General features: G+C 37.9%; 1 protein-coding gene across 3 annotated transcripts in view; it reads left to right on the top strand.

Moving 5' to 3' along the window:
- Positions 1-24,507, top strand: part of RSBN1L (round spermatid basic protein 1 like) — a 58,009-nt gene that overhangs the window by 11,311 nt on the left and 22,191 nt on the right. Inside the window, exons 2-4 of one of the 3 annotated variants that reach the window (XM_075024763.1) lie at positions 1,271-1,384; positions 16,887-17,147; positions 17,466-17,530. In XM_075024763.1, the coding sequence (XP_074880864.1) occupies positions 1,271-1,384; positions 16,887-17,147; positions 17,466-17,530 (440 nt within the window). Of the gene's footprint in view, positions 1-1,270; positions 1,385-16,886; positions 17,531-24,507 lie in introns of all 3 variants that reach the window. The other 2 variants (XM_075024761.1, XM_075024762.1) reach the window with 2 other exon arrangements.

Here is a 24,507-nt window from a genome sequence, read left to right as displayed (position 1 = left end):
TTCCAGACAGTTTTAAGCACAGCTACCTTACTCCTTTTTATTTTTGTGCCAGCATAGTTACTATTCTCTCCCAACTGCTTATCTTGATCTGTGGATAGACAACAGACATATCTCAATTGCCATCTCTTTTGGTTTTTATTTTCTTTCTTAGGCTCTTCCCAAAATACGGTCTTCATCCTAACAACTGCTAGGGTTCAAGTTCTGTAGCCTTACTGGAAGACTCCTGGAAGGAAAGATATGAATGCTGTGGAGTCATTGTTACAGCATTCATTTATGTGGATTACTGACAACCCTTTGTTTAACTATTAACATGCTTCATAAGTCATCAGATTTCCTCTTTCCCTATGGAGGTTAAAAAGCCCAGTAAACTCTTGGAGCAGGTACTTGGCTTCAGGCCAAGAGACTGAGCATGAAATGCTGGCTGCAGTGCATCTAAGCCTAGTAAAATCTGACTTCTCTGAACGGTTGGCCTCAAAAGTAAATTGAAACTCGGCTTGAAAAGATTACTACTTGAAATTATGAATTCCTCTGGGTCTAGTATTTTTCATGTAGAAAGCAGGCCTAAAGTCTCTGCTTTTGTATAACAATGATTTAAAAACCTGGTGGAACGTGACAAGAAAGTGAATGAATAATGAGATTGCTCAGGTAAGCTGTTGCTGATTGTAGGTAAGCAAGGGAAGCACCAGTGCATTGTATCTGCTGTGCAAATACAGCGTGTTTCACGTGTTTCTATTAATTATATCTTACTGCTATTAATGCATTAGTGTAGCTGGCGAACTTAATGTAAAAGATTTTGTAGCTGACAAATTGTCTTCATTCCAAGGTACTTGAAAAAGCCTTTAAGTTTAAACTACGTGAAGATAGTTATGTGAGGTTTCTAGTGTATATGTGCACCCAAGAAAATACAAACCGTACTCTTTTCCCCATTTGTTATCTAATGCGTGTAACTTGAATTTCAAGAAATAAGAGCCAACTGCAGATGCAAAATAAGAGCACAGGGTAGTAGGAGTAAGTGAAAACTGTTAACTGTATACAGTTAACATGCTGAGTTGTTGCATACAGTTTTAACAAACAAAACTGGTCTGAGTTAAATAAGCTTATGTTGGATTATGCAACAGATTAATATTAGGTTTTCATATTATAAATACTGGGATTTCCTTTCAAGTCCTCCTTTTATCCTCTTAATAGAGCTCACGTAAGAGTAATATGAAATGTGCATGCGACAATTAGTTTTCTGTTCCTACTAAATTGTAAAATATTTGCATTTCAGCTCAAATCAAAGACAAAATTAAAGAAAGGGAAAAGAAGCAAAAAGAGAAGAAGAAGCACAAAATAATGAATGAAATCAAGAAAGAAAATGGAGAGGTCAAATTATTGCAGAAAGGTAGGTTCAAACTATGTAGTGGTATTTCATTCTAGTGCTTTAAATCTTCATATTTGGATTGGATACTGAGTTTTAATACTATGTTTTTCATTTAACTTAAATGTCATTTTCCCGGATTAGTTGGTATGAGGATTGCAAACTAAAACTTAACTATAAATGTTAATTTTTTTTCTCAACTGTGTTATATGCTGGAGATTAAAAATATAACTGTCACCACAATGTTGTTTATACAGTAGTGGTAAAGACTAGAGCTTCAAGGAATAATATTGGTGATACCTACATCTTCTCTGCAGTTGCTGAAGAAGGTCATAATTTTATATATTGTAGAGAAGAAAAAATTAGTCTGTATCACATTTTATATCTAACATTAAATGCACAAAACTGAGTAAGGAGTTATAGTTCAGGAATTTTGTCAAATACTAAAAAATTATGTGCAACAGGCAGTCTTAATTTTGGCTAATTTCTTCAACTTAATTTACTGTAATGGAATGTAATTAAGATCATGTTCTCACGCTTGTACAATTCTAAGATTCACTGGATGTACAGTGGCTGAGGTTGCAAGGCATCTAGTCCAATGCTGCTGTTGAAAGTAGGTTCAACTACAGTAGGTTGCCCAGGACTATCAGATTCTGTGTTTCTCCAAAGGTGGAGGCTCCACAATCTCTCTGGACAACCAGTATCAGTATTTGAGCACTCTTGCAGTAAAAAAGTGTTGTCTTATGTTTAAAAGGGATTTCTTTTATTTCAACGTGTACACTTTACCTCTTGTCCGTCACCGGATACCTCTGAGTATCGTCCTGCATCTGTGGAAGAATAACCCCAAGCACTGGTACATACTGGGGGCTGACCAGCTGGAAAGCAGCTTTGCTGAGAAAGACGTCAGGGCTCTGGCAGACAGACAGCTGACTGTGAGCCAGCAGCGCACATTCACGGCAAAAAAAGGCCAACGGTATCCAGGGCCTAGGAAGAACGTTGCCAGCAGGTCAAGGGAGGTCATCCTTCTCCTTTACTTAACACTGCTGAGGCTGCATCTGGAGTACTGTGTCCAGTTCTGAGGTCCCCAGTACAAGAAAGATATGGATTTACTGGAGTGAGTCCTTCACATGGCCAAAGATGGTGAAAGGACTGGAGCATCTAGTAGGGCCTGTCGCAATAGGACAAGGGGTAATAGTTTTAAACTGAAGGAGGGTAGATTTAGACTAGATTATAAGGAAGAGATTTTTTTACAGTGAGAGTGGTGAAACACTGGAACAGGTTGCCCAGATTAGTGGTAGATGCCCCATCCCTGGAAACATTCAAGGTCAGGTTGGACGGGGCTCTGGGCAACCTGATGTAGTTGAAGATGTCCCTGCTCATTGCAGGGGGGTTGGACTAGATGACCTTTAAAGGTCCCTTCCAACCCAACCCATTCTATGATTCTATTCTGTGATCTTTCCTATGAGGAAAGGCTGAGACAGCTGGGACTGGTCAGCTTAAAGAAGAGGAGGCTCAAGGGGCATCTCATCAATGTGTATAAACACCTGATGGAAGGGAATGAAGAAGGTGGAGATGGCCTCTTCTCAGCAGTGGTCTGAGGCAGGAGACAGTGGACACAAAACGCATGAAATTCTGTCTGAATGCAAGAAAAAAAGACACAACTTTTTTACTCTGAGGGTTGTTGAGTACTGGCACAGGTTGCCTACAGAGGTTGTAATACCTGACTGGACACAGTCCTGGGCAGCCTGCTCTGGGTGACTGTGCTTGAGCAGGGGGTTTGGACTAAATGATACCAAGAAGTCCCTTCCCTGAGTCTGGCTACATCTTTATACCCTGTCATCAAGTATTTGTACACACTGATAAAATTCTTCCTCCCCCTGCTTTCTTTTCTCCATGCTGAACAATTCACTGCTCTCAGCCTCTCCTTGTGTGAGTGATGCTCTGTTCCCTTAATCATTTTTGGGGCCCTTTGCTGGACTTGCTCCAGTATGCCCAAGTCTGTCTTGGACTGCTAAGCCCAGAACTGGACACAATACTCCAGATGTGTCTCACCAGTGGTGAGCAGAGGGAAAGAATCACTCCCCTCAACCTTCTGGCAGTACTTTTCCTAATCCTGTCCAGGGGGCTGCTGGCCTGCTTTGCCACAAAGGCACACTGATGGCTTATGGGCAGCCTGTCATCCAGCGGGACCCTCAAGTCCTTCTCTGTTGGGCTGCTGTCCAGGCAGTTGGTCCTCAGCCTGTGCTGGTGCAGGGGGTTATTCCTCCCAGGCTGTGGGGCTTTGCACATCCCTGCGTTAACTTCGTGTGTCCACCGAGTCGGGCCGTTTCTACAGCCTCTTGAGGTCCCTCTCACTGGCAGCGCAACCCTGTGGTGCATCAACCACTTCTTCCAGTTTTCTATCGCTTGCAAACTTGCTGAGGGCGTGCTCTGTCCCATGATGCTGGCCATTAATGAAGATGTTGAACAGTACTGGCGCAAGGTATCAATGACCGGGTTACTCCAGTAGTCACTGTTTTCCAGCTGGACTTTGTGCTGCTGATCACAATCCTTTGAGCATGGCAGTTAAGCCAGTTCTTGATCCACCTTGTTCTTCACTTATCTAGGTTATGCTGCATCAGTGTTTCTGTGAGGATGTTGCTTATTTAAGTAGGCCAAACTTTTTTTTAAATCTGTTATTTTCAGACTCTGCTTTTGAAGTTAGGAACAAATTCCTGATCTATTTTCTGTTATCTTGCCTGCTGTAGGATTTAATTTACAAACAAAAAAAATGAACCTCCCAAACCAAAACATTATCTTCAAAATGTTCATATCAGAGGCACAGAATCCTGTAATTACTATATCACATATTATACTCTAAGCACAGCTCCAAGTAACTGTATTAGCAACTGTAACAGCTTGAAACCTGTGTTGGTCAGATCTCAAGGTATCAGCTTAGACCATGGGGAATGTGTAAGCTGGTAACTTCCTGTGAAAAGAACAGCTGTGGCTTGTCTTTGCTGAGCATGAAAGGAAGCTGGTGGTTGAGATACTGGGCAACACTTAACTGCCTCAACAGTGAAGTTCTTCAGGTTTTGTTTGCGTACCAGCCTTTTTTTGCCCTCTCCTGTTTCTGTTGCCATTCAGCAGATGAGGTGGAAGCTGCAAAGACAGCAAGTCTTGTTACACAGGTCTAATAAATGATATCTAATGGGGATATTGGGCCTCAAACAGTGCTGTATTTTCAAGTTGATATAAAAAAGCCTATGCACAGGGCCTGCTGTTCTGAGGTAGTTGAGTAGCAGGATAGGTTATTCTCACAGAGAACAGTGCTACAAGTGCATTATGTGCCTTATCCCTATTTCATAGATCTGATACGTTATCAGTCAAGTGTCATGTTTTAGGTTTCCTTTAAGGTGTTGGCAAGAAGGGTTTTGTAGAGGCTATGTTTGGTTTGCCAGTACCCTGCAAAATTTACTTTTATTTTAGGGAAAGAAGGGGGTCTGTCAGGAGAGCAGTTATTTAGAGCAGACAGATCTCCACTGAGTTTGCATCCTGTTCAGAATAGCAGCTCTGGATGTCTTCTGTGGGCCTCTAAAGTCTGACTGGATGTGTTCGTATGTGCTGTGAAGTTTGTGTAACGTTTCCTGATTCCTTCTGGTGATCTAGCTTTACATCCTGGAAGCTGAGGGAAACAGAGCAAAGGCAGAAGTGCTTTAAGAATCAGCTTCTTGTATCAGTGGTCAATGCCTCTATGACCTTCTCAAACATTATTAACTCTTCATCTAAGGATATCTTCTTCCTGTGAAACAAAAGTTAAGCTCCAAGCCCTTTTATTCTGAGCTCAGAATTCACTGTGTGGGTTTAGGAACAAAGGTTTGGAACTAGTCTACTTTCCTTTTCTTTGGGTTTTTGGTTTTGTGGTTGGGTTTTTTGTGTGTGTGTGTTAAAAGACTACAGTGCTGGTCTCTAAGCTTACTTCTAGGCATTAGATCTTGTAAAATGTTACTCTGACCATCTGCTGAATGCTTTTATTCTTATGTTATTGTTAGTGTTTTGGGTTTTGTCTTTTTTGTTTTTTCTTTTGTTTGTGACTTAACTTTCATTGAGGGGGTGGAGGTAATAGTCTGCCTGACTTCAGACAGTTAAACTAGCTGTCTCAGATAAAAGGTAACTAGTTACAGAAGAGGTCAGTACTGAGGGACTGATGCCTTTTGAAGGCGAGTTGGTGCATAAGCCTGATTTTGGTGCTTTGAGCTGAATGTGGAAGAGTTTACTTATGTTAGGAAGCTTAGGGATGTAAGCTGTTTATCTGCCTAAACTTGGGTTGCTGTTCTGTTGAAAGCAATGATAAAACTTGCCCACGTTGGAGAAGGGCAACTCTTTAAAAGGGTATTCTTGCAGTTCCTGAGGCTGCTAAAGGAAATGTTTGGCTATCAGAGACCCTGATGGCTTTTCTTATGCATCTAGAATGAAAAGATTTTTTTTTGTAATCCTTTTGCACTTGCAGATATATTCTCTGTAGAATAAGGATATATAATTGCCCCTTTTTCTCTCAATCTGTTATGTAGAAGGAAGAGCTCAAGTTTTTTGTAAAAAAACTTCTTTGCACATGCATATTGTTAAAAATTCAGGAAATTTAAGTGATTTAAATTTGCTTTTCAGAAAATCTTCATAATGAAAAAGTTACCTTTTAGAAATTGAAAGTTTCAAACAAAAAAATTTCACACCAGTGTGACATGGGTGAGGGTTACTGGAGATCCTGCAAAAAGAAAAAGGATTAATAGGTTTATTTTTAAACAGTCCCATTTGTGTTTTCCCTTTAAAAAGAAAAAGTCAGTCCTATTTTTCTTATTATTTGTATTGGAGCATAGCAATTTCTAAAAATGAAGTAGGATAAATTCTTCGTGTGTGTTTCTGCAAGATTAAATGCCTTGGTTTATGGAATGTCAAAATGCAGGGAAGAAGGGAGAATGAACATCTTTATTGTGCTGGTATGAACATCTAAGTACAAATTGTTTTCTGAAGCTTTTTTTTTAGTCTTCTGGGAGAAATTACATTTAATTGTACATTCTTATGAACATTTAAGAATTCTTTTATAGATTTTTTTTTTCACAGAAGTAATTATAAAATTGGTATATTTAAGACGGGACCTACCTCTGAGTCATACTGCATGCTTTTTCCTACCTGCCATCTTTTGTCTTTGTGTGTCTTAAGGGAAAACGTTGAAGGATTTGTATGCAGTGCATTTTAGTTTGAGACATTGAGGGGATGGTGAAGACTGAGGTAAGAGTGCAGGGCACACAGCTCACCACACTGATTTGCCTGTAATACTGATTTTGCTTCATAGTCCTTAGGCACCGAGTTATCGACTTTTACCAATAAAATATATGAGTATAGGGTGAAATAGAGCTGTAGAATACAGGTAGGGTATGTGCGATGAGATCAACTGAGAGCAGAGCTCTTCTAAGTTCTAGTGGGCCTCAAAACATTTTTTTTTTTTTTTTTAGAAAGAATGCATTAAATCATTTGCTTACCTTTTATGTAGCTGATGGATCACTTTTCCAAGTTTTCTGGAGATGTCTTTGTTGCTGCTTGCTCTTGGTGCCTTCTCATCCCTTTACATGACTGATTCATTTCTACCCTCCATTACTCCTGTTCAGCTAGTGCATTTAGTTGACTACACAAATCTTTGAGAACCTAAAAGGAGCCAACAGTGCTGGACTTGATTAGTCTCTACTGTTGTCCAGGCAGCGTGAGACACTGTCAGTGCTTGCTGCTTTAGGATGGAGCAGGTGGAGGGAGAGCTATGCTGTAATAGCTTTGAAGTGTGTCTTATTGAAAGTGGGGGTCTGGAGCTTGAAGCAAAGACTTTTGGTACATCAGTGAAAAGCGGAAGTAAAGTCTTATTCTACCACTGCCTACAAAATCTATGCGGGTTAAAAGGTTTCCATATGATCTTTTTTTATTATTTTTTTTTGTTGTTGAAAGAGATCTGAAATACTGATCTGAAGGCTGTAAGTACAAATTATGACAGGCTGTGTGTAACAAATGCACATGTATTATTTGGAACTTCTTTTTATGTTGAAAACTGTGGAAGTAACTGCATTTTTTTAATTACTTTATTTCAAAGACAAGGAATTCAAAGGTAAGACTTCAGAGAGAATTGCAATGCTGTCATATTTATAGGAACTCTTCCTTTGAGAACAGTGTTTCTACCTTCAGCTAGTAAATGTCTTTGGGTAAGTTGCTAGCCTGGGTGCGCATAAAATATTTTTCTTCACCCGGTGATTTTATTGTTAATGTGAAGTGGGTTTCAGTTTATAATTTCAGTGTCACAGATTAATTAAAATACTGTGATGGTCCATTCAGAAAAGAGGTCTGCTTCTATGTGGGTTACTCTACAGTCTTTCAAGTTCTTCCATAGCAGGTGAAAAATGCTGCTAGAGGAGTGTGTTTGCTGCCTTTGCTGCTTGAAGTGGAAGGCTTCATTGAATTAAGATGATTAAATTGGCACTTTTTCACCTCATAGTGTATTTTAAGATCCAGACATGTGGAACCGCACAAAAAAAAATTTGTCCTGCATGATTCCTCTTAAGGATTCTCATTCTCATATGCAGACCCATAATTTTGAACTGAATTCTTCTGTTACACCTTCCCTCTCCACTAAGTTTCTATCCTTGCTTTCAGTCTAGGTGGCATTTCTGTTACGTTTTTTATTTTGGATGTTGACTTATTTGGAGAATAGAGAGATTTAGAAGTATGGAAGGAATAAATGGTTGCTCCTTTTTAAAGTACTTTAAAAAAGTCCTTAAAATAGTTAATCTGTAATTTTATGTGTATATATTTAATGTGGTAACTCAGGTGACCAGACTCCGTAGACTGTTTGAAGACTCTATATTTTCAGACTGTTGGTTGTAGAAGAATTAACTGAAAATGTTTTAGAGCTTTATATTTTTTATTAATCAATTTATAAATCTCTGCTCATCTTACAACCATTGAAACTTTCATGATAAGTGCAGTTGTTGGAAAGGGTATAGGAGGCAGTGTGTTAGGATCTTCCTGTGTCGCTCTGATGTGTAAGAGACAGTTACCTTAATGAGATAAACATGGTAAAAGTAAATGTCTATCCTCATAGCAACTTTTATCACATCCTGTGTTTGTATGCCTGTAAGTGTCGCTTTCTGAAAATCTTGAGTAGCTGTTCTCAAGGTGGTTGTTACTATTCAACTTCCAGGAGGGCTGAGACAACATAAAATAAGATTATTTGTTGGTTTTTTAGGCTTGACTCTTCTGATGTTTAATAGTCAAGCTTCAAGCCTATAAATAGAACAAGATAGCTGTGAGTTCTCAGTTGTACTCTTGCTGTTTGGTTTGTTTCCTGGGCTGTGTACTGAGACACCTTGAAGTTATGTTTGTTTTCAGCATATGGTCTGTTAGCTTTTCAACCTGTCAGCATTTGATCTTGCTCATCCTCCTTATTTGCGGAGTGACTATGTGCATTTTGTGTCTGTTCAGAATTCCATGTGCATATTTGAACTCTATTAGGAAGTCAGTTGTTCTGATCCTTTTGAACTGTTTTCTAATATGTTTTTCATTAACTCATCAAATTATTATATAAAATTATATTTATTGAAAAATATATAAAAATAAGTTTATAATACATAAAATCCTGTCACTTATTTAATTATGTGGCTGGTACAAACTTGAGGGGGTTTTAGGCTCTAAAAGGCTTCTCATGGTTTTTCTTGTGCTGGGATAGCTGCTTTTTTGCCTTTTTTTTTTTTTTTTTTTTCCCCTACTATAAGTGGCAGTGCCTCCAAGAACACTTGTGTTCTCTGCGACTGCATATTTTATTCATTTACTGGTTGGTGAATGGAGTCTTTGCTGTTCCTGTTCTAAGCTTTTTTTTTTTTGGTTGGTTGTGGTTATGAACTTTAAACTCCTTGGAAGATCTATGGGGACACTTCTGTGGTTTGAACTGGGATTTCTGTGTTGACTATTCAAAGACCCAGCCTGAAGAGCTGTAGCAGAGGTGAGTCATCATAAATTTCTAATATGTCAGTGCTTTAGTCTGAATTGCAGTGAGAATGTTAGAAAATGCTTGAGTCATCTGTCTGGCCATGTGGGACTATGGGAAGAAAGTGAAGATCATTAATTGAAGGTTACTTCTTACCTATCCCCTTACTGGAGAGTACTAGGTAGAACATCTCGTAGTATTGCAGTAGGAGACAGTTGGTACAGGACCAAGCCAAAGACTTAAATGTTTTGTAGCTGATGACAGGAATAGCCAGGCTGATCTCTCACTGCAGAACAAGTAGTATGCCTGCAGCTGGTTGATAATTGCTGTGACTTTTCTTGTGCCATAGAACGAGGAGTAGGATGCTGTGTTCCAGTCCTTCTGTTCACTTGAAAAATCTAGGAAATACGGTCCCTGTTTAGCGTCTTCCGCATTGATGTTCTTTCCTCTGTGCTCCTACCCCTGACCAAGTGCTCCTCAGCTCTGTTAAATTTTTGGTGACTGAGCTCTCCTAATGTGAGGAAGTAAAAACTGACTTTAATTACTGGCTGCAGTTAAAAATGTTTGTCCTTTCCTGGTACTAGCTGTGAGCTAGAAAACTGTGGGAACAGAACAATTTAGTGTTGTTATGAACGTGTTTTTTTGGTGTTTGTTTTTTTTTTTTTTAAGCTTCTGAAGTTCCCACCCTAATAATTTTGGGGGCTGTGATCTCAAAGTTGAGAAACGCTGCTCTAAGTGAGACAACTGAATGAAGTAAAAGCTTTATGTTCTCTGGTTACGTAAAATTTGAGATCAAATGATCTCATGGACAAAACACAACATGAGATAAACTTCAGGTAATTTCTGAGTTTTCTTCTTAAAAAAACTCACACTTGGAAGGAACCTGTAGTTACCAGAGTTCAGGCTGTCTAGCATCAATTTAAATTACAAGTACGTATCATCTAATAATAACAGAGCATTGGCTTATTTGCATAAAATTCAAACAGTTTTAAATCTGAGCCTTTAGTAATAGGTCCTGTGCTGCGAGTAGGTCCTGTGCTGCGAGTGACAGGGATATCGTGGCACCACAAGAAATAAATTTACTGTTACCTTGAAAGATCTGCCTATTATGTAGGTATATGCAGTGGCAGAAGTATTTGTGGTATGTAAGGCCTGACTTGCCTAGAAAATGTTTAAAGGTTGTTTAGAGTTAGTTCTGTTATTGCTGACTGTGCATGCATGAACAGAATGAACATAGATTTCTATTCTAATTTATTTAAAAATACAGTGCAAGTTTTATAACTCCATCCTTGTGCAGATATTTCTAGCTAAACAAAAGCAGAAGCAAAATTAAAATTTTGCTGTTCTTTGGTCTTTTACGCTCCAGTAGAGTGTGAGCTCAGTCTGCTTTTTTAACATCAGATCAAGGGGAAAGTTCCTGTACACATCTGTAGGTGCCGAAGGTTTTTCTCCCCACCCTCCACCCCTGTTATTCATCATTCTTGGAGTCCCAAAGCAGTTCTCTGACTCACTTGTATTAAAAAAGTATTTTAGTTAAAGTGAAAATTCTTACTTCTGTCTTGTGTTTCTGAATCCTGCAGTGGAAAAATTTCTTGTTTTGTTTATAGGTGTTTCGGTAGCTGTGCTTGTCTAAATGCATCTCGGAACACAGAGGCAGATGCCATGCGCTTCAAAATGGCTACTGTCTTGGCTGAAACTAGATTCCAGCAGTTGTATGTATGTGTATGTATGTACACACCTTTATTGTGATTGCTGGTGAAGACTGAAAAACCTGTCTTGAAGGTTTTGGGTTGTGAGTGTGTGCCTCAATAGTAACTACTTGAGAGGTAAACTAAGTTAACTTGCATCAAGCACTACGCTGCTGCTGCCAAGTCTTGCTTAAAACAAAACTAGTTTGGATATCTCAGTCTTACGGTGTTTCGGTTTTTATTTAGTCTTTTGGATTGCTTGGTTATGTTTTCACCACATTCTGTATGTCTGCTGTGAGGCAACTTGATTACTGCCCTAGGGAGACACTGAAGGCAGCTGTTCTTTTTTGGTGTCCATTAGCCAAGTGTCGAAGCAGTGTTATTGGTTTTGGAAGAAGCAGCATGTTTTGCTTTAAAGTATTTTGATATATGCAGCAGAGGAGTGACTGAGTGTTTCTGTTCCTCTCTACAGCTACTGCAAAAGAAGAATAAGATGAAAGTACTTTATTGAGCATTGCTGATAGCAATCCCAGTATTTCAGCAAACTAATTCCTTTTGCTATTGAAGTCTTTGCAACTTCTGAGCAGCTTTAAACACCTACTTCACAGTGGATCTTTGAAATTCAGCAGAGCAGAAGCCTTAAGCTAGAAATGTGCCACCTCTTCCTTCTGTGAAACTATTTAAGCTTTGCTGAGAAACACTACTTCTAGAAATCAATTTTCCATTTTGTGTTTGTATTCCTCAGGAAAACTTCATCTGTATGCTAAAATAATTGAACATGAATATTCTAAAGTTGGGCATATGGGATGTCAAACATCATGATGGGAACAAGCACTGTACAGCACCACCCACACACTAACTCTAATAAAGGACAGGGAAGAAATTGTAGTCTGATCCATATTGCAGTTAAATGTACTAGAATGTTACCTTTAAAAAGGTAAATTATATAACTTTAACATTAAATTTAAAAGTCCAAGGTTTTGGGTTGGGAAGCTTTCTATTAAGGTTTGCTAGGAACTTGGTCTTTTCTCATATATGTGTTAAGGTAGTGTTTTGTGTGGCAGGGGAATTTTTTTTTTATCCTTAAAAGTTCGGACTTGTTCAGTGCTTGGGGTGGAGAGGTGAAGGTGTGGTGGGCAGCGTAGCCAAGCAGATCAAGTGGTCTGCTGCCACTGATGAGGGGTGGGTTCTGCTACTCTTCGTTGCCTGCTATTGGTGGTCTTCATGCTCTAGTTCCTGTCTGACAATGCCGTGAACCAATTCTGTTCACTAATCTAGCAGCAAAGTGAATGGTTTTCTGAGAAGCCATTAAGTTAAGTCAATTTACTGTGCAGTCAGACGAGCATCAGTCAGTACCAGGAATGGTGTAGGACTGCGTGCTAGGAGCAGTGGCAGAGGAGAGTGGGGAGTTGGACTCTACCCATCTGTGGCAATGAGCACTTAGATTGCTCAGCTATATCATGTATCCGCATTTGAAGGCTGAACAAATAATTATTAATTTAAAATTTTTCTAGTTTTTTCATATTCAATTTAGTATTAGAATATAAATATAAAATTAAAATATAAATTTTCTACGAAATATGGTGTCTGAAGTATCTAAAAATAACTTTTCCTAAGTACGTAATTTGCTGCCAGTATGAAACTGGAGTAGAGTTCTTGACAGAATTTGGTTTGTGTATGCAGTAGCATAAACTTGTGTGAATTTGAAAAAGGCTCAAAACAACTAATCAGTTTTTGAAGTCATGCTGTCTTTCAATTTCTGCTTGAATTGCTTTTAGAGAACTAAGTTTTACTCTTGTTGGTATGTAAATTTTTTTTTAAGTCTTTAATTCTAGTAATGTTTTGAAAAGATCCCATTTGGAATCCCCTTTCTTCTGATTTCTGTGTTTTAAGGCTTTTCTCCTCTCTAGTGGCATCAGTAGCTCAGACCCTTGAAGGGATTCATATTTTGTCTCCCAAGGATAGACACTCCCAATCTTGATTTTTCTGTTTTCCCAGTTGCAAGTAGGACTTCAGGGGTCTCTGCTACTTCCCACCGTAGATCTTCTGGTTATTTTTTGTTCTACAGCCTTTTGTTCTTTCAGTGATGGTTGCTCTCTTGATTTCCTGGTGTTTCAGAATTAAAAATGGCCTCAGCTCTATCCTTTTTGTTATATAGAGATCCAAAAAGTTTTGTGGAAGAGAAGAGAGTTGTGTTCAGAGATGAAAGGCTGCTAGCAAATATTCATTTGGTTCGAAATTGTGCGTACCACTTTTGCAACTTCTCATGATTTGGGAAAGTGTGTACTGATGCACTTTAATAGTTGATGCATGTGTAAATAGCATAACACTTTTAGTCTGTCATCAAAGGTAAAAAGAGTCTATGTTGCTAAAATATTTGTATTTAAAGCTGAACAGAAAACTTCTTTTGGCTGGAAGGATGACTGTGTTGGATACCAGAAAAAGAATTATTTTTATCCTGTGGTTAAGAGCTTTTTTCCCTTTCTGAAGGTTTCATGGAGACGGTGTGAAAACAAACACAGAGAAAGATAAATGTTCTTCACTTTTAAAATGTCGTAGTGTGATCCCTCTTAAGAAGGTTTTGAGTACTTACGTAGGTGTATACCAACTTAACTAAAACATATTTTTACAATCAGCTTTGAGTGCAAACCTCTTTTAATATGTTTATGTGAACTTCACATAATTTGACACTGATTTACATTCCATCTATCTGATTTTAATTGTGTATGTTACATTGGGGATTTTTTTGTTGTTTCTGTCTTAAAAACACCACTGCTTTTGAGACCATGGCTTTGCTCTTTTGAGTGCTGTTTACTGATGATTAGAATAGACTAGACTATTTCAGTTGGAAGGGACCAACAACGATCATCTAGTCCAACTGTCTGACCACTTCAGGGCTGACTAAAAGTTAAAGCATGTTGTTAAGGGCATTTTCCAAATGCCTCTTAAAACACTGACAGGCTTGGGGCATTGACCACCTCTCTAGGAAGCCTGTTCTGTAGTTCAGCAGTTTTGTAATCTTAAAACTGGTGGTGTGTGGGGGGGTGGGTGGGTGGGGTGTTTTTTTTGCATAGCTGCATCTGTGAAATACATTAAGTGATGGATTAAAAAAACAACCACCACATATTACAGGAGAGGTTGAATTAAATTGATTGTTAGTAAAACTTTTAGGAAGATATAATCAAAGGCAGGGAATGAGACAGATTGAAAGGAGAAATTGGATAATCTTCCTTCTTGTACTGTAGAAACAGAAGTAAAAAATTTTTGAGGTAGTTTTGCACAGATACAGATTCATACCCTTCTATTATGTAAGTACTTTTACATTTTAACTGGTAATAATGGAATGTAATTTAATAGCTGGATGTTCAGCAAGGACATGTAGATGCTGATCTACAGTTGTCTTAAGGTTTTCTTTGGTGATTATAGAGATGCTGAAGTATGAGAGCAATTTGGTTCTTGCTATAGCAAACAGCTTCTTGCTTTAAACTTAGAAGTTGTTGTATTTGTTGCCATTTATATTATTGCTGATTGTACCCCAATGAATATAAATTTCCATCCTTCCCCTGCCATGGGTGAAGTCCCAGATCTGACTGCCTAGTCCCTACAAAAATCTGAGTTCCATTTGAGAAAAAGTGAGTTGACAGGTAACCCTGCTTCCCCACCTCACCTTGCTGTGGCATTCTGTGCTATAATTCCATATTTTCCATATTCAAACTAATATAATATCTGGAAATGTTTGATCAGTATAGCAACAAGTCTTCATGTTTAGAGTGGAACAATTTTTAATTGTTAAGTTAAAGCATTTTTAAGAGTTTGAAATACTTGTAGGTTCTTGGATGCTTTCTAGTTGTGTATTCCTGCAGGCGGCGGGGGGCGGGTAACGTCTGTTCTATAGTCTGTATTTTGAGGTTTGGATTGAGATTTCTAAGCCTGCTATGTGGAACTTACCACTGTCATAAAACCATTTCTTTGTTTTTATTTCCCCCCTAATGGAACTGGTGCTGTAATGACACTATTACAATACCCCAGAATGTGAGCAGTAGGTGATTTTTGTCAGGTGATGACATTTCACTCTAGTATCCTGGCACCCTCAGTTAACTATTTTCAGGACTTCTCTAAAGTTGAGGTAATTGGCTGTACACATAGTGCTGCTCTTTCTGGTCATTCCCTGCCCACTAGATTTAAAGACTCTTGTGGCAGAATGAAGATGTTAAAGAATTGGTGAGTATTGTGTCTACCAGATGAAGCAGTCCTGTTGCAGAGGCCCATGCTGGTTTTACATTAAACTTAGCCTAATGAAAGGATGGATTTTCATGAGGATATTGTGCCTTTTGGCAGCTGAATTTGGTTAGCTAAAAGTGAAATTGTGGTCATAGAGTACGCTATGCTAAATCTGATTTAGAGTGAAGGGGGTCTTTGTAGCTTTTAACTGTGTGGATTAGGTTAAGAAATCCTAGAGCCCACTTCCTTGTTTGGGCTAAGTAAGAAATGAGTAACCTCAGAGCACTTCTTCCCCCCTACAAGACAAGAAAATAGAAGCTAGAGAGGTAACTAGCTCGCCTGCCTCCACTTCAGAAATCCCCAGCTGCTGTCACAAACCTCAAGAGGCTTAGAGGCAAGTGTCTTAATTGCTTGTTCTCCTTTCCAGTATGTGCACCTTCCATATCCAAACCTCTTAATTATCAGCAAGAATGTGTGATTCCACACACCAACAGTTGTGATCTTTATTTTCATTTTCTTCCTTATTTTTTCTTAAGGACTCTTGTGAATTACTTGGGCTGTGGATTGTGAGCTGAGAATATACCACAGCACAGTAGTAGAGACTGGCTAACTTAACTCTTGTGAATTTGAGATTACTTAGTGTGTATTTCATTGCAGGACTGAACTTCTAAATTTCTGTGACTGAACCTGCTGATCTTGAATTGCTTGTGAATATAATTTTGGCTGTAACATGCCCAGTAACTTGATTTATCAACTCGTGAAGTGATTTCAACTGCTAGATTTGAGGGCAGTGTAGTGACAGGAGTTTTTTTGGCTACTGTGTTTATTACTTGCAAAAAAACCCCAAAAGCACTCAAAGAAAAACACTCTAAAACAAGGGAGAATGTTTGCCTTGGGAATCAGTTGAACATGTTATCCCCAAATGAGTACTTTTTGGCTTTAGGCCATTACAGTTTGTTTTCAGTTCAGCTTGCATATTATATAAACTTGAAGCTAGTTACTGTTTTGTGAGGTCTTGGTTTTTGGTGGTTGTTTGGATTTTTTTTGTTTGCTTTTTGTTTGGTTTGTTTAAATGATTTTTTTTTTTTAAGAAGTGTGGGGTCAGTTTTTAGATGTTTCCACATGTATTTTGACAGGTTATTTAGTTCTGGAAGAATGACCATGTAAAGCCATCTGACAAGGTAGGTTCTGGCAGTGGCATCTTGTGAACAGCTTGCTGATGATGGTTGCTACTCATTGACCATTTGTAAATCCCTTGTTTGGCAATGTTTGTTCACAGCTGTCATATAATGTCTCTGAACTTTCTGGTATAATAATTGCTGATGACCAGTTAAATGCTCTGATTAAGGTTTGTGACTCATCATGAAAGCAGCCTTGGGAAACTTGGTTTTTATCGTGATTTCCTCTATGCCCCACCCCCAGCTTTTGTCAGTCATAATGGGAGCATGGCAGGTGTCTCTTACTACTCATTTTTCAGTAAGATACACATTGTGACCATCGGTATTGGTCTCTGGTCTTTGTGTGCCATGATGAGGGCTTTGGTAACTTTGAATTCTGATCTTTAAGTACATATTTTGTGTATGAAGATACTTAAGAGATGATTTTTTTCTCTCGACAGGTGGGAAGGAGAAACCAAAAACCAATGCAGAAGAGCTACAGATTAAAAAAGTTAAGAAGAAAAAGAAAAAGAAACATAAAGAGAATGAGAAGAGGAAGCGTCCAAAAATGTACAGCAAATCCATTCAGACCATCTGCTCAGGATTGGTTTCCGATATTGAGGATCAGGAAGCCAAAGGCATCATAGATGATCATCTTAAGGATTTCAATGGGAAAAATATGGATCCCAAGAAGGACTGTGAGTCCAAGATACCAGAGAACAGTGAGTTTCCATTTGTCTCGTTAAAGGAGCCACGGGTTCAAAATAAACTCAAAAGGTTGGACACATTGGAGTTCAAACAGCTGATTCATATTGAGCACCAGCCTAATGGAGGTGCATCAGTTATCCATGCCTACAGTAATGAACTCTCCCACTTATCTCCTGTGGAGATGGAGAGATTTGCAGAAGAGTTTGTGGGTCTGGTTTTTAGTGAAAATGAAAACTGTGCAGCTTACTATGTAATGGGTATTGTTCATGGGGCAGCTACTTATTTACCTGACTTTTTAGACTACTTTTCGTTTAATTTTCCCAATTCACCAGTGAAAATGGAGATTTTGGGAAAGAAAGATATAGAGACAACGACTATGTCAAATTTTCATGCTCAGGTAAGAGGTTATACATTTTACTTTCTAAAGTCATATAATGGTTTCAAACAACTGTGAATGGGCTTTTTTTAGAATACAGTTACTGTTAGCTGTGCTGTGTGGATGATGCAGAAGACTAGAAACAAGAGAATTCTTTAAGTAATAAGTTCTGCAGTGTTAAAGATAAGGAGCCTATTAACTAAGACAAAGTTGGATTTTATGGGGGAGGGGAAACGTTTGCATGCATGTGTGTGTGGGTTTCTTTGGATTTGTTTCTGTAGCTAAAGCTTAACCATGAATTTTGGAGGGTTAAGATGATCCAGCTCTGGCTATCTGGGCATCTGAACTGTAGTTAATCTGTATGAAGTTCTTCATAAAACTGAAATGCTTTAATACGTCAGAAGAATGTTGTACATAAAACCTGTGTTAGGGCACAGTTAATTATTTGCATTTGTAGTTTGAAGCTTCTAAATTTATCCTTAAAGGAGTACTTACTGGTGGTTAATGTAGCTACTAATTTCATCTTTACCCCATCATGTTACCCCACAGTTAGTTGTATTCTCTTGAAAGCTCTTAAGCTGTGGCAAAATGGCAGGCAGCTTTTGAATCTTTTTTTTTTTTGTAAATTTTCCAGAAAGAAATGACTGTATACTCTCTTAACAACAGCTACTGATTAAACATCACCTCTGCTATTTATTAACTTGCTGTAGAAGATATATTACTGCTGCATATAAATTATTTATATTTCAGGTTTTTTTAAGTTCAGGGGGTAAAAAAAAGTTTCTAAGTTTCTTAGATTGCCACCTAGGTGATGAGGGTGTTATGTAAAGCCCATACAGATACTCTGAAACAGTTTATGAAGAAATTCAATCCTGTTATATCAACTTTAGCTCATAATTGCCTGTTTGACTCCCTGCTTGTGAATTTAGATGTTTTATGGAACACTTTTAAACTGTTTTAGTCTTCACTTTTTAGTCAGTTATGAAGAGTCCAAGTATAAGTTAAACTGTCATTGTTTTGGTGAAAAACATGCTTCCCCCCACCCCCCCCCTGGCTGTGTAAACATTTGCATGGAACACTTGCATTTATTTACAAATTTCAGGTGTGTGTTATCTACAAGGATATGCAGAAGTAAAATGTTGCTGTAGGAGAACATTTGTGGTGCTGATTAAGAAAACATCCGCTGCCACGGAATATGAATATTCTATGAAATATATTTACTTTTTTTTAGTGTGTAAACTGAATCATTACTTTAATAGTAAAAATCACAGAACATATTATGGGCAGCTACCCAGAGCTGCTCTGTCTTATGTCATTTTATATAAAAAAAGCTGGATCTACCTTTTAAAGTATGTTCTTTTAAGTCCAGCCTGTTGTCTTGGGCAGCATTAATGCAAGCATGGCTGTGTGCTAATATCTGCCCTGAAGAAATAGTTAAGAAAAGCCCAAATTTTATTTTTGTGAATTATAATGAAATTATTTTACTGAAAGGATGGATTAACTTGGTATTGCAATGATATGATCAATATCTGCAGTTAAATCAGTCCTGTGGTCGTTGGGGTTGAGATCATAATTTCCCATTTTTCCTGTAAGTGAAGGAGGAACAGAGAGAGAATGCAGTAGATGAAAGAAGCCAAACTGTATTACAGCAGCGTTCAACTGGTCAACTTCATACTCTGTCTTCTAACCTGTATTTCACTTGGCTGGAGGTTTAGTTCTGTTATCTTCTTTTCCTTTGTTTTCTCTCAGTTTTTCGGTTAGTTTTCGTAGCATTTTATCACTTGTCAGCATTTGGTTGCTTGACAGAATACATTTGGCTCCTTGTATTTTTTGCTAACATAAAGGGTGTAGTGTGTATAAATATTGTATACAGGTGTACACCAGACTTACTCGTATTGTCTTCTGCGCAGCATTGCTGTTTCCTGGAATATTTAAGCCAGTACCTTGGTTGCCTAGCTATTGATTCTATTTTTCCTTATTATTTCATTATTTTTTTGTCTTATTCTTGCTGCTTTTTTTTGTCTTACTCCGGTGATCTGCTACAGTTGAAAGGTTTTGTTAGCTTAGTATTCTCCTTTCTGACTGGGGCCAGTATCAAAGATGTCTAGGAAGGAGTATGAGAGTCTAGTAGTCATAGTGACACTGTCAGAATGCTCATCCTCCAGGGATATGACAGGAGCTTTTTTGGATCAGAGCTGTGAATTTTGTGGTTTTAACCCTCAGCTGTATTTTTCTTTTCTGTGTGTAAATTTCTGATTTATTAGTATCAGTTACCTGTCAGTTTTCTGTTTCTATTTTCCTTTATAAAAGGTACTAAACAATTGCATAACTTACGTTTTGTGCAGATTGATAATATTTTCTTGTCTCACCGAGTTCTTTGTGAATCTTTTAAGGGGTTTCTAATGTGCTGTTGCAGTATATTTCTGTGCAATTTTCTGTTCCTACATTGCAAAAGCTCTGTGCTGCTGTGTTCCCTGTTGTCTTGAGCTGCCTGAGCAATGCCTAGCAATTGTTGTATAAGCGCAGTTGAGATGTGAATCACTTTCTCATGTCTAAGTAGGAACTTAGTTTTATTAAGTCTGCTTTGAGTCTATCTCAACCTTCTTTAGCCTTAAGAAACTTGGGTATTGCTTTGCTAATTTTAACTAAAGCACTGAAATGGGGCTCACTTTAGTACTTGAGGTTCTTTGGTTGTTTTTGGGACCTCATTGTAGCACATGTAATCAGTCTGACAAATGTTAACTATTTAAAAAGATCTAAAAAGTATAAAAAAAAAGGGTGAGCTAAGCCTAAAATGGAGAGTATTATGAAGTATTTTATCAGAATTTTTGTTTAAGTTGATTCTTTCAGTATCTACTCAATCTTCTACCTCCTGTTTTGCAGCAGATGAAGGTGTTTTTTGCTTTAAGTAATGCATATTTTCAAGTCGCTGAGTTCTGTGGTAAGATGCAGATTGTGCAGTATATTCGGTTGGTGAGATCAAAACTGTTGAAGCACTCCTAAGTCTACCTGGAAAGTCTGCATCTCTCAAGAAATTTACTTAGTTTTCACAATTGTGGAGTTGAAAATGAACTCCTCTCAGCTTCCTAATATACCTGTGTCAGACAGAAGTAATATAGTTTCACTTGTTAAACAGCAGGCACAGGAAAGAGGAGTTTGTTGTTGGAACTGGTTCTGTCTCAGCAGAATTAGCTTTTAAATTTTGGGGGGAGAGGAATTAGGGAGTTTTTCACCACCTAGCTTGGTTTAAGTACACCTTAATTCTTCAAATTTTTTAGGTTAGTGGAACAGCTCTATTTCTGTGAACTGTCTGTAAGGCTTAGCCAGACTGTTTCTATGATGGGGCAAAATGGAATTAGTGTGGCTATCCTTGTAGCCAGTAAGTCACTCTTTCTGGTGGTGGAAAACTGTCTGCTTCAGGTACATCCCTGGGCTCCATTGTGTAGATGGCAACAGCTGCATCAGTTACCTGATAGCTATGAATCTTACTTGTCAGGCTTTTACCAGGATTTCAAAGAATGTAAGTAATAAACTTTTGCCACCTATTTGAAGCTTACATCAGTTAAACTATTTAGTGCTGTTGAGGCAAATACCCTTAATGTTTTGAACCCATTACTGTGTCTTCGTGCTGGGCAAGTGTAAATTTTTACTGCCTTGCTGAAACCCCGAAGTGTACACTAGGTGTTTAACCATAACAATGCTTAGCAGATTGTTTTTTACTGTGCTTCAGTCTTGTCCCAGTGGCAGCTTCTTCGTACAGGTGAAAAAAAATGCTGAGCAATACTCAACAATTCCTGTGCTTCAAGACAATATTGACTGTTTTTAAGACATATCTGGCAAATGCTTGTCTGATGTGTTTGCTGGAGATCTCTAGGTGATTCCACGCTTCTCAAATTGTTGAAAAATCTTTTTTTCTTGATCGTCCTCTTAACTTAATCCTCCTGCCAGTGCTTTTATTCTGATCTTTAGTGGACAAGGCAAACAGTTTTTCTGCTTTTCTTTCAGTGTTTTCTGTATTTCAAGATTGCTTAACAGCTCTTCCCCCCCCCCCACGATTAAGTAATTTGAGTTATTTCAGTCCACCATTACATGTTATATCCTTATTGGTCTTGTTGCTCTCCCCTTACGTTCTCTTCAGTCATCCTTATTTCTCTTAAAATACAGTACTGAAAATGGACAATGTCTGCCTTGTGTATTGCTGTCAAGGAGTATGAGAAGATTGCCTTAAGTGTCTTGCAAATTATTGCTCTTTATCTATTCCTGCCTTTTTCAGAGCAGTTTGTGATCTGCTGTAGTAGCAGCTCCTGCTAAGTGAGTCACTCCCGTTTTCATTTTTATGCAGTTAATTATATGTATGGGAGTGTAGTTCTTTGCTTTTATTCAAATTGAATTATATCCTGTGTATTCAGATCTCTTTTCCAGTTTATCAAAGATCTTGCTAGTTTTGATCCTTTCCTGTAGTAGGCTTGCAGCTTTGTGTTACGTGCAGCTTTCATAAGCATACATTGTGTTCAGAGGAAAGATCCTTGCTGCATGCCACAAAATTGGTCCTTTTATATTGGTAGTTATGTGAACACAGACAAATTAAGTGCCCAATGTTTGCTGTTACTAGACCATGTTTCTGTAGCAGTTTTAAGAGCATAATGCAAATATCAAATGTCAAGGTATGTTCTGGTCCTTTGAAGAAGTGTATGCTGTCATAGAAAGAAAGGTTAGTTTGACTTAATTGGGTTTTTTTGATATGTCTGTATTTATTAGCTTTTACCATCTTATTTTCTAGGTGGTTAAGACAGGAGTATCCAGCTAACTCTTTTTTTCTGGAAATTGACACTAGGCTAAATGGTCTCTAAGTCTTCTCTGTTTTGCTTCTCTTGACACCTATTTCTTAGAAGATCCTTATCTTAAGAGTTTATCTTCTTCCAGCTTTGAAGAATCTGTTTTGTGTTTTTGAGTTCTTACTGATTTATTAAAGCTTTGTTTCTTTTTACCCTACAGTAGGAAGGCAGTAAGTTATGTGAGGATACTCATCATTAAGCCTATTTAGTTCAGGAAAAGTCAGTTGTATTTTACGCTGCTCAGAGTGCAGTTAGACAAATTGTCAGACCCTATCTAGTACCTGTTGCTGCTAAAAGAGTGTGTCCTCCTTGCTTCATTCCTCCCAGCTGCATGTTCTTGTGCCAAGCTGTGGTGCTTCTCAAACTGGTGAGCCAGTTTGTTTCATGAATCCACCAGAAAACTTAACCTACTCCTGAGCGATTGGTTTTATTGCTTAGTTAGCAAACTATATTAGTTTACTATACCAGCGGTAGCTCAAGGGTGAGTGTGGGACTACACAATCAACCCCATTCCATAACAGGAGGCAGTTTGCATCTTCAGAGAAATAATTTTTGTTGTTTGTTTTTCCCAGTCTGAAGTAGCTTATTCCATGTTGTCTATGTTAACTGTGATGGACACTGGATATTCAGGTAGTCTAAAGAATAACGTAAGTATTTTGGAGGAAGAAATGCAACAGTAATGATAGTTCATGTTTGTGTTGTGACTTTTCAAACGAATGGTTGTCCTCGTTTCTTAAAATTCTGGACACAGAGCTTTTCATTCCAGTTCTCTTTTAGCCCCTTTTAATATTATCTTCTCTTTGCTGTCCTCCTTGTTTAGCTCTTAAAAGTTTCTTTTGCAGGACGTTTTTGCTGTCTACTCCTTTTCTAATTTGTGAAATCCTGCTGGAAAATATTTGTTCTTCTAGTATTTGAGGGGAATTGTTGAAAATATTTTTCTTTAAAGAAAACCTGAAATAATGGGTTAGTGTTTCTTTTTCTTATCATTAAAGATTTATACAGTGTCTATTTCCATATACTGTGTTATTTTCCTGTGTTCTGGAAAGAGTTCTTTATATTGGAACTATGTGTCTCCTCAGTTGTGTTTCAGTAGCTTTCAGTAGAATTTTGTGTTCAATAGAACTCGCTCCTTCTAAGCTTTTTGAATGTTTGGTTAGTTATTAAAAAGTTTTGATTGTTTTTAGCAACTGCATGCTGTTATCCAAGTTCCCTAAAGTACAGCCTCCTTCCCACCCCTCCCACCTTCTGGATGATGAAAATTTGAATTTTAGCTCTGTTAAAGCATATATATTGCCTTGTTCCTTTTTTATCTAATAATCCATAAGACTTGTGTAAGAGACTTTTTTGATGCATGATGGTAGCCTATTGTCTTCCAAGCAAAGAAGTGTTTACTTATTGAATACCACCGAACAAAGAATCAGTTCATGTGGAATGACATTAGAAATCTGCAACACGTGCTCATTTGCTTTCCACTTAGAAAATAGTTGCCTTTCCAGATTGCTTCTTGACAGTTTCAGCCAATAAATATGAAATGACAGTTGTACGCTGCTCTTTTTGGTCACATAATCTGTATTAACAAAAAACAAACCTAAACAAAACCCTAGAGGTTTGTAGTGGCAGCTTGGACAGGATCTGAGACTGAACCTTGTCATAGATCTTCCTGAGTTACAAGAGTGTAATAGCTACTTTGCTTTCACAAGATCATTTTCCATGACGGTATCTAATTGATGCTATTCTTAAATGATGTTTTTTTAATTCTTTTTTGATTGCTTCACTGTTTTAGTGTTGCTGGAATTCACAATAATAGGTCATTTTGCTTTTAAACACGTCCGTCCATCCATCGTATTATTTCAGGATTTCAGCTGCAAGGTGAAATGTGTAAAGTGATAAACTACAGTAGTAAAAGGACACTGGAGGAGCTATACTGCACTAGAAATCTTGGGATTGTATTTCCAGAAACTTCCAACTGGGAAATGGTATATTTGTTGAAATTAAAGCTTTAAAGATAATGGATCACATTTGAGTAATGCTAGAATTGTCAAGGCATCTTACTCTGATACCAGAATCCTGACATGAAAAAAAAAAAAAAGGTACTACATGTGGTTTAAAAGTAAAGAGTAGCCAAGTAGATTTGCAAGTATTTTTAAACTCAGAGCAATTTTG

The sequence above is a fragment of the Buteo buteo genome, chromosome 4 (assembly GCF_964188355.1).
Source record: "Buteo buteo chromosome 4, bButBut1.hap1.1, whole genome shotgun sequence".
Taxonomy (NCBI): Eukaryota; Metazoa; Chordata; class Aves; order Accipitriformes; family Accipitridae; genus Buteo; species Buteo buteo.
This window is presented reverse-complemented; position numbering and strand designations above follow the sequence as displayed.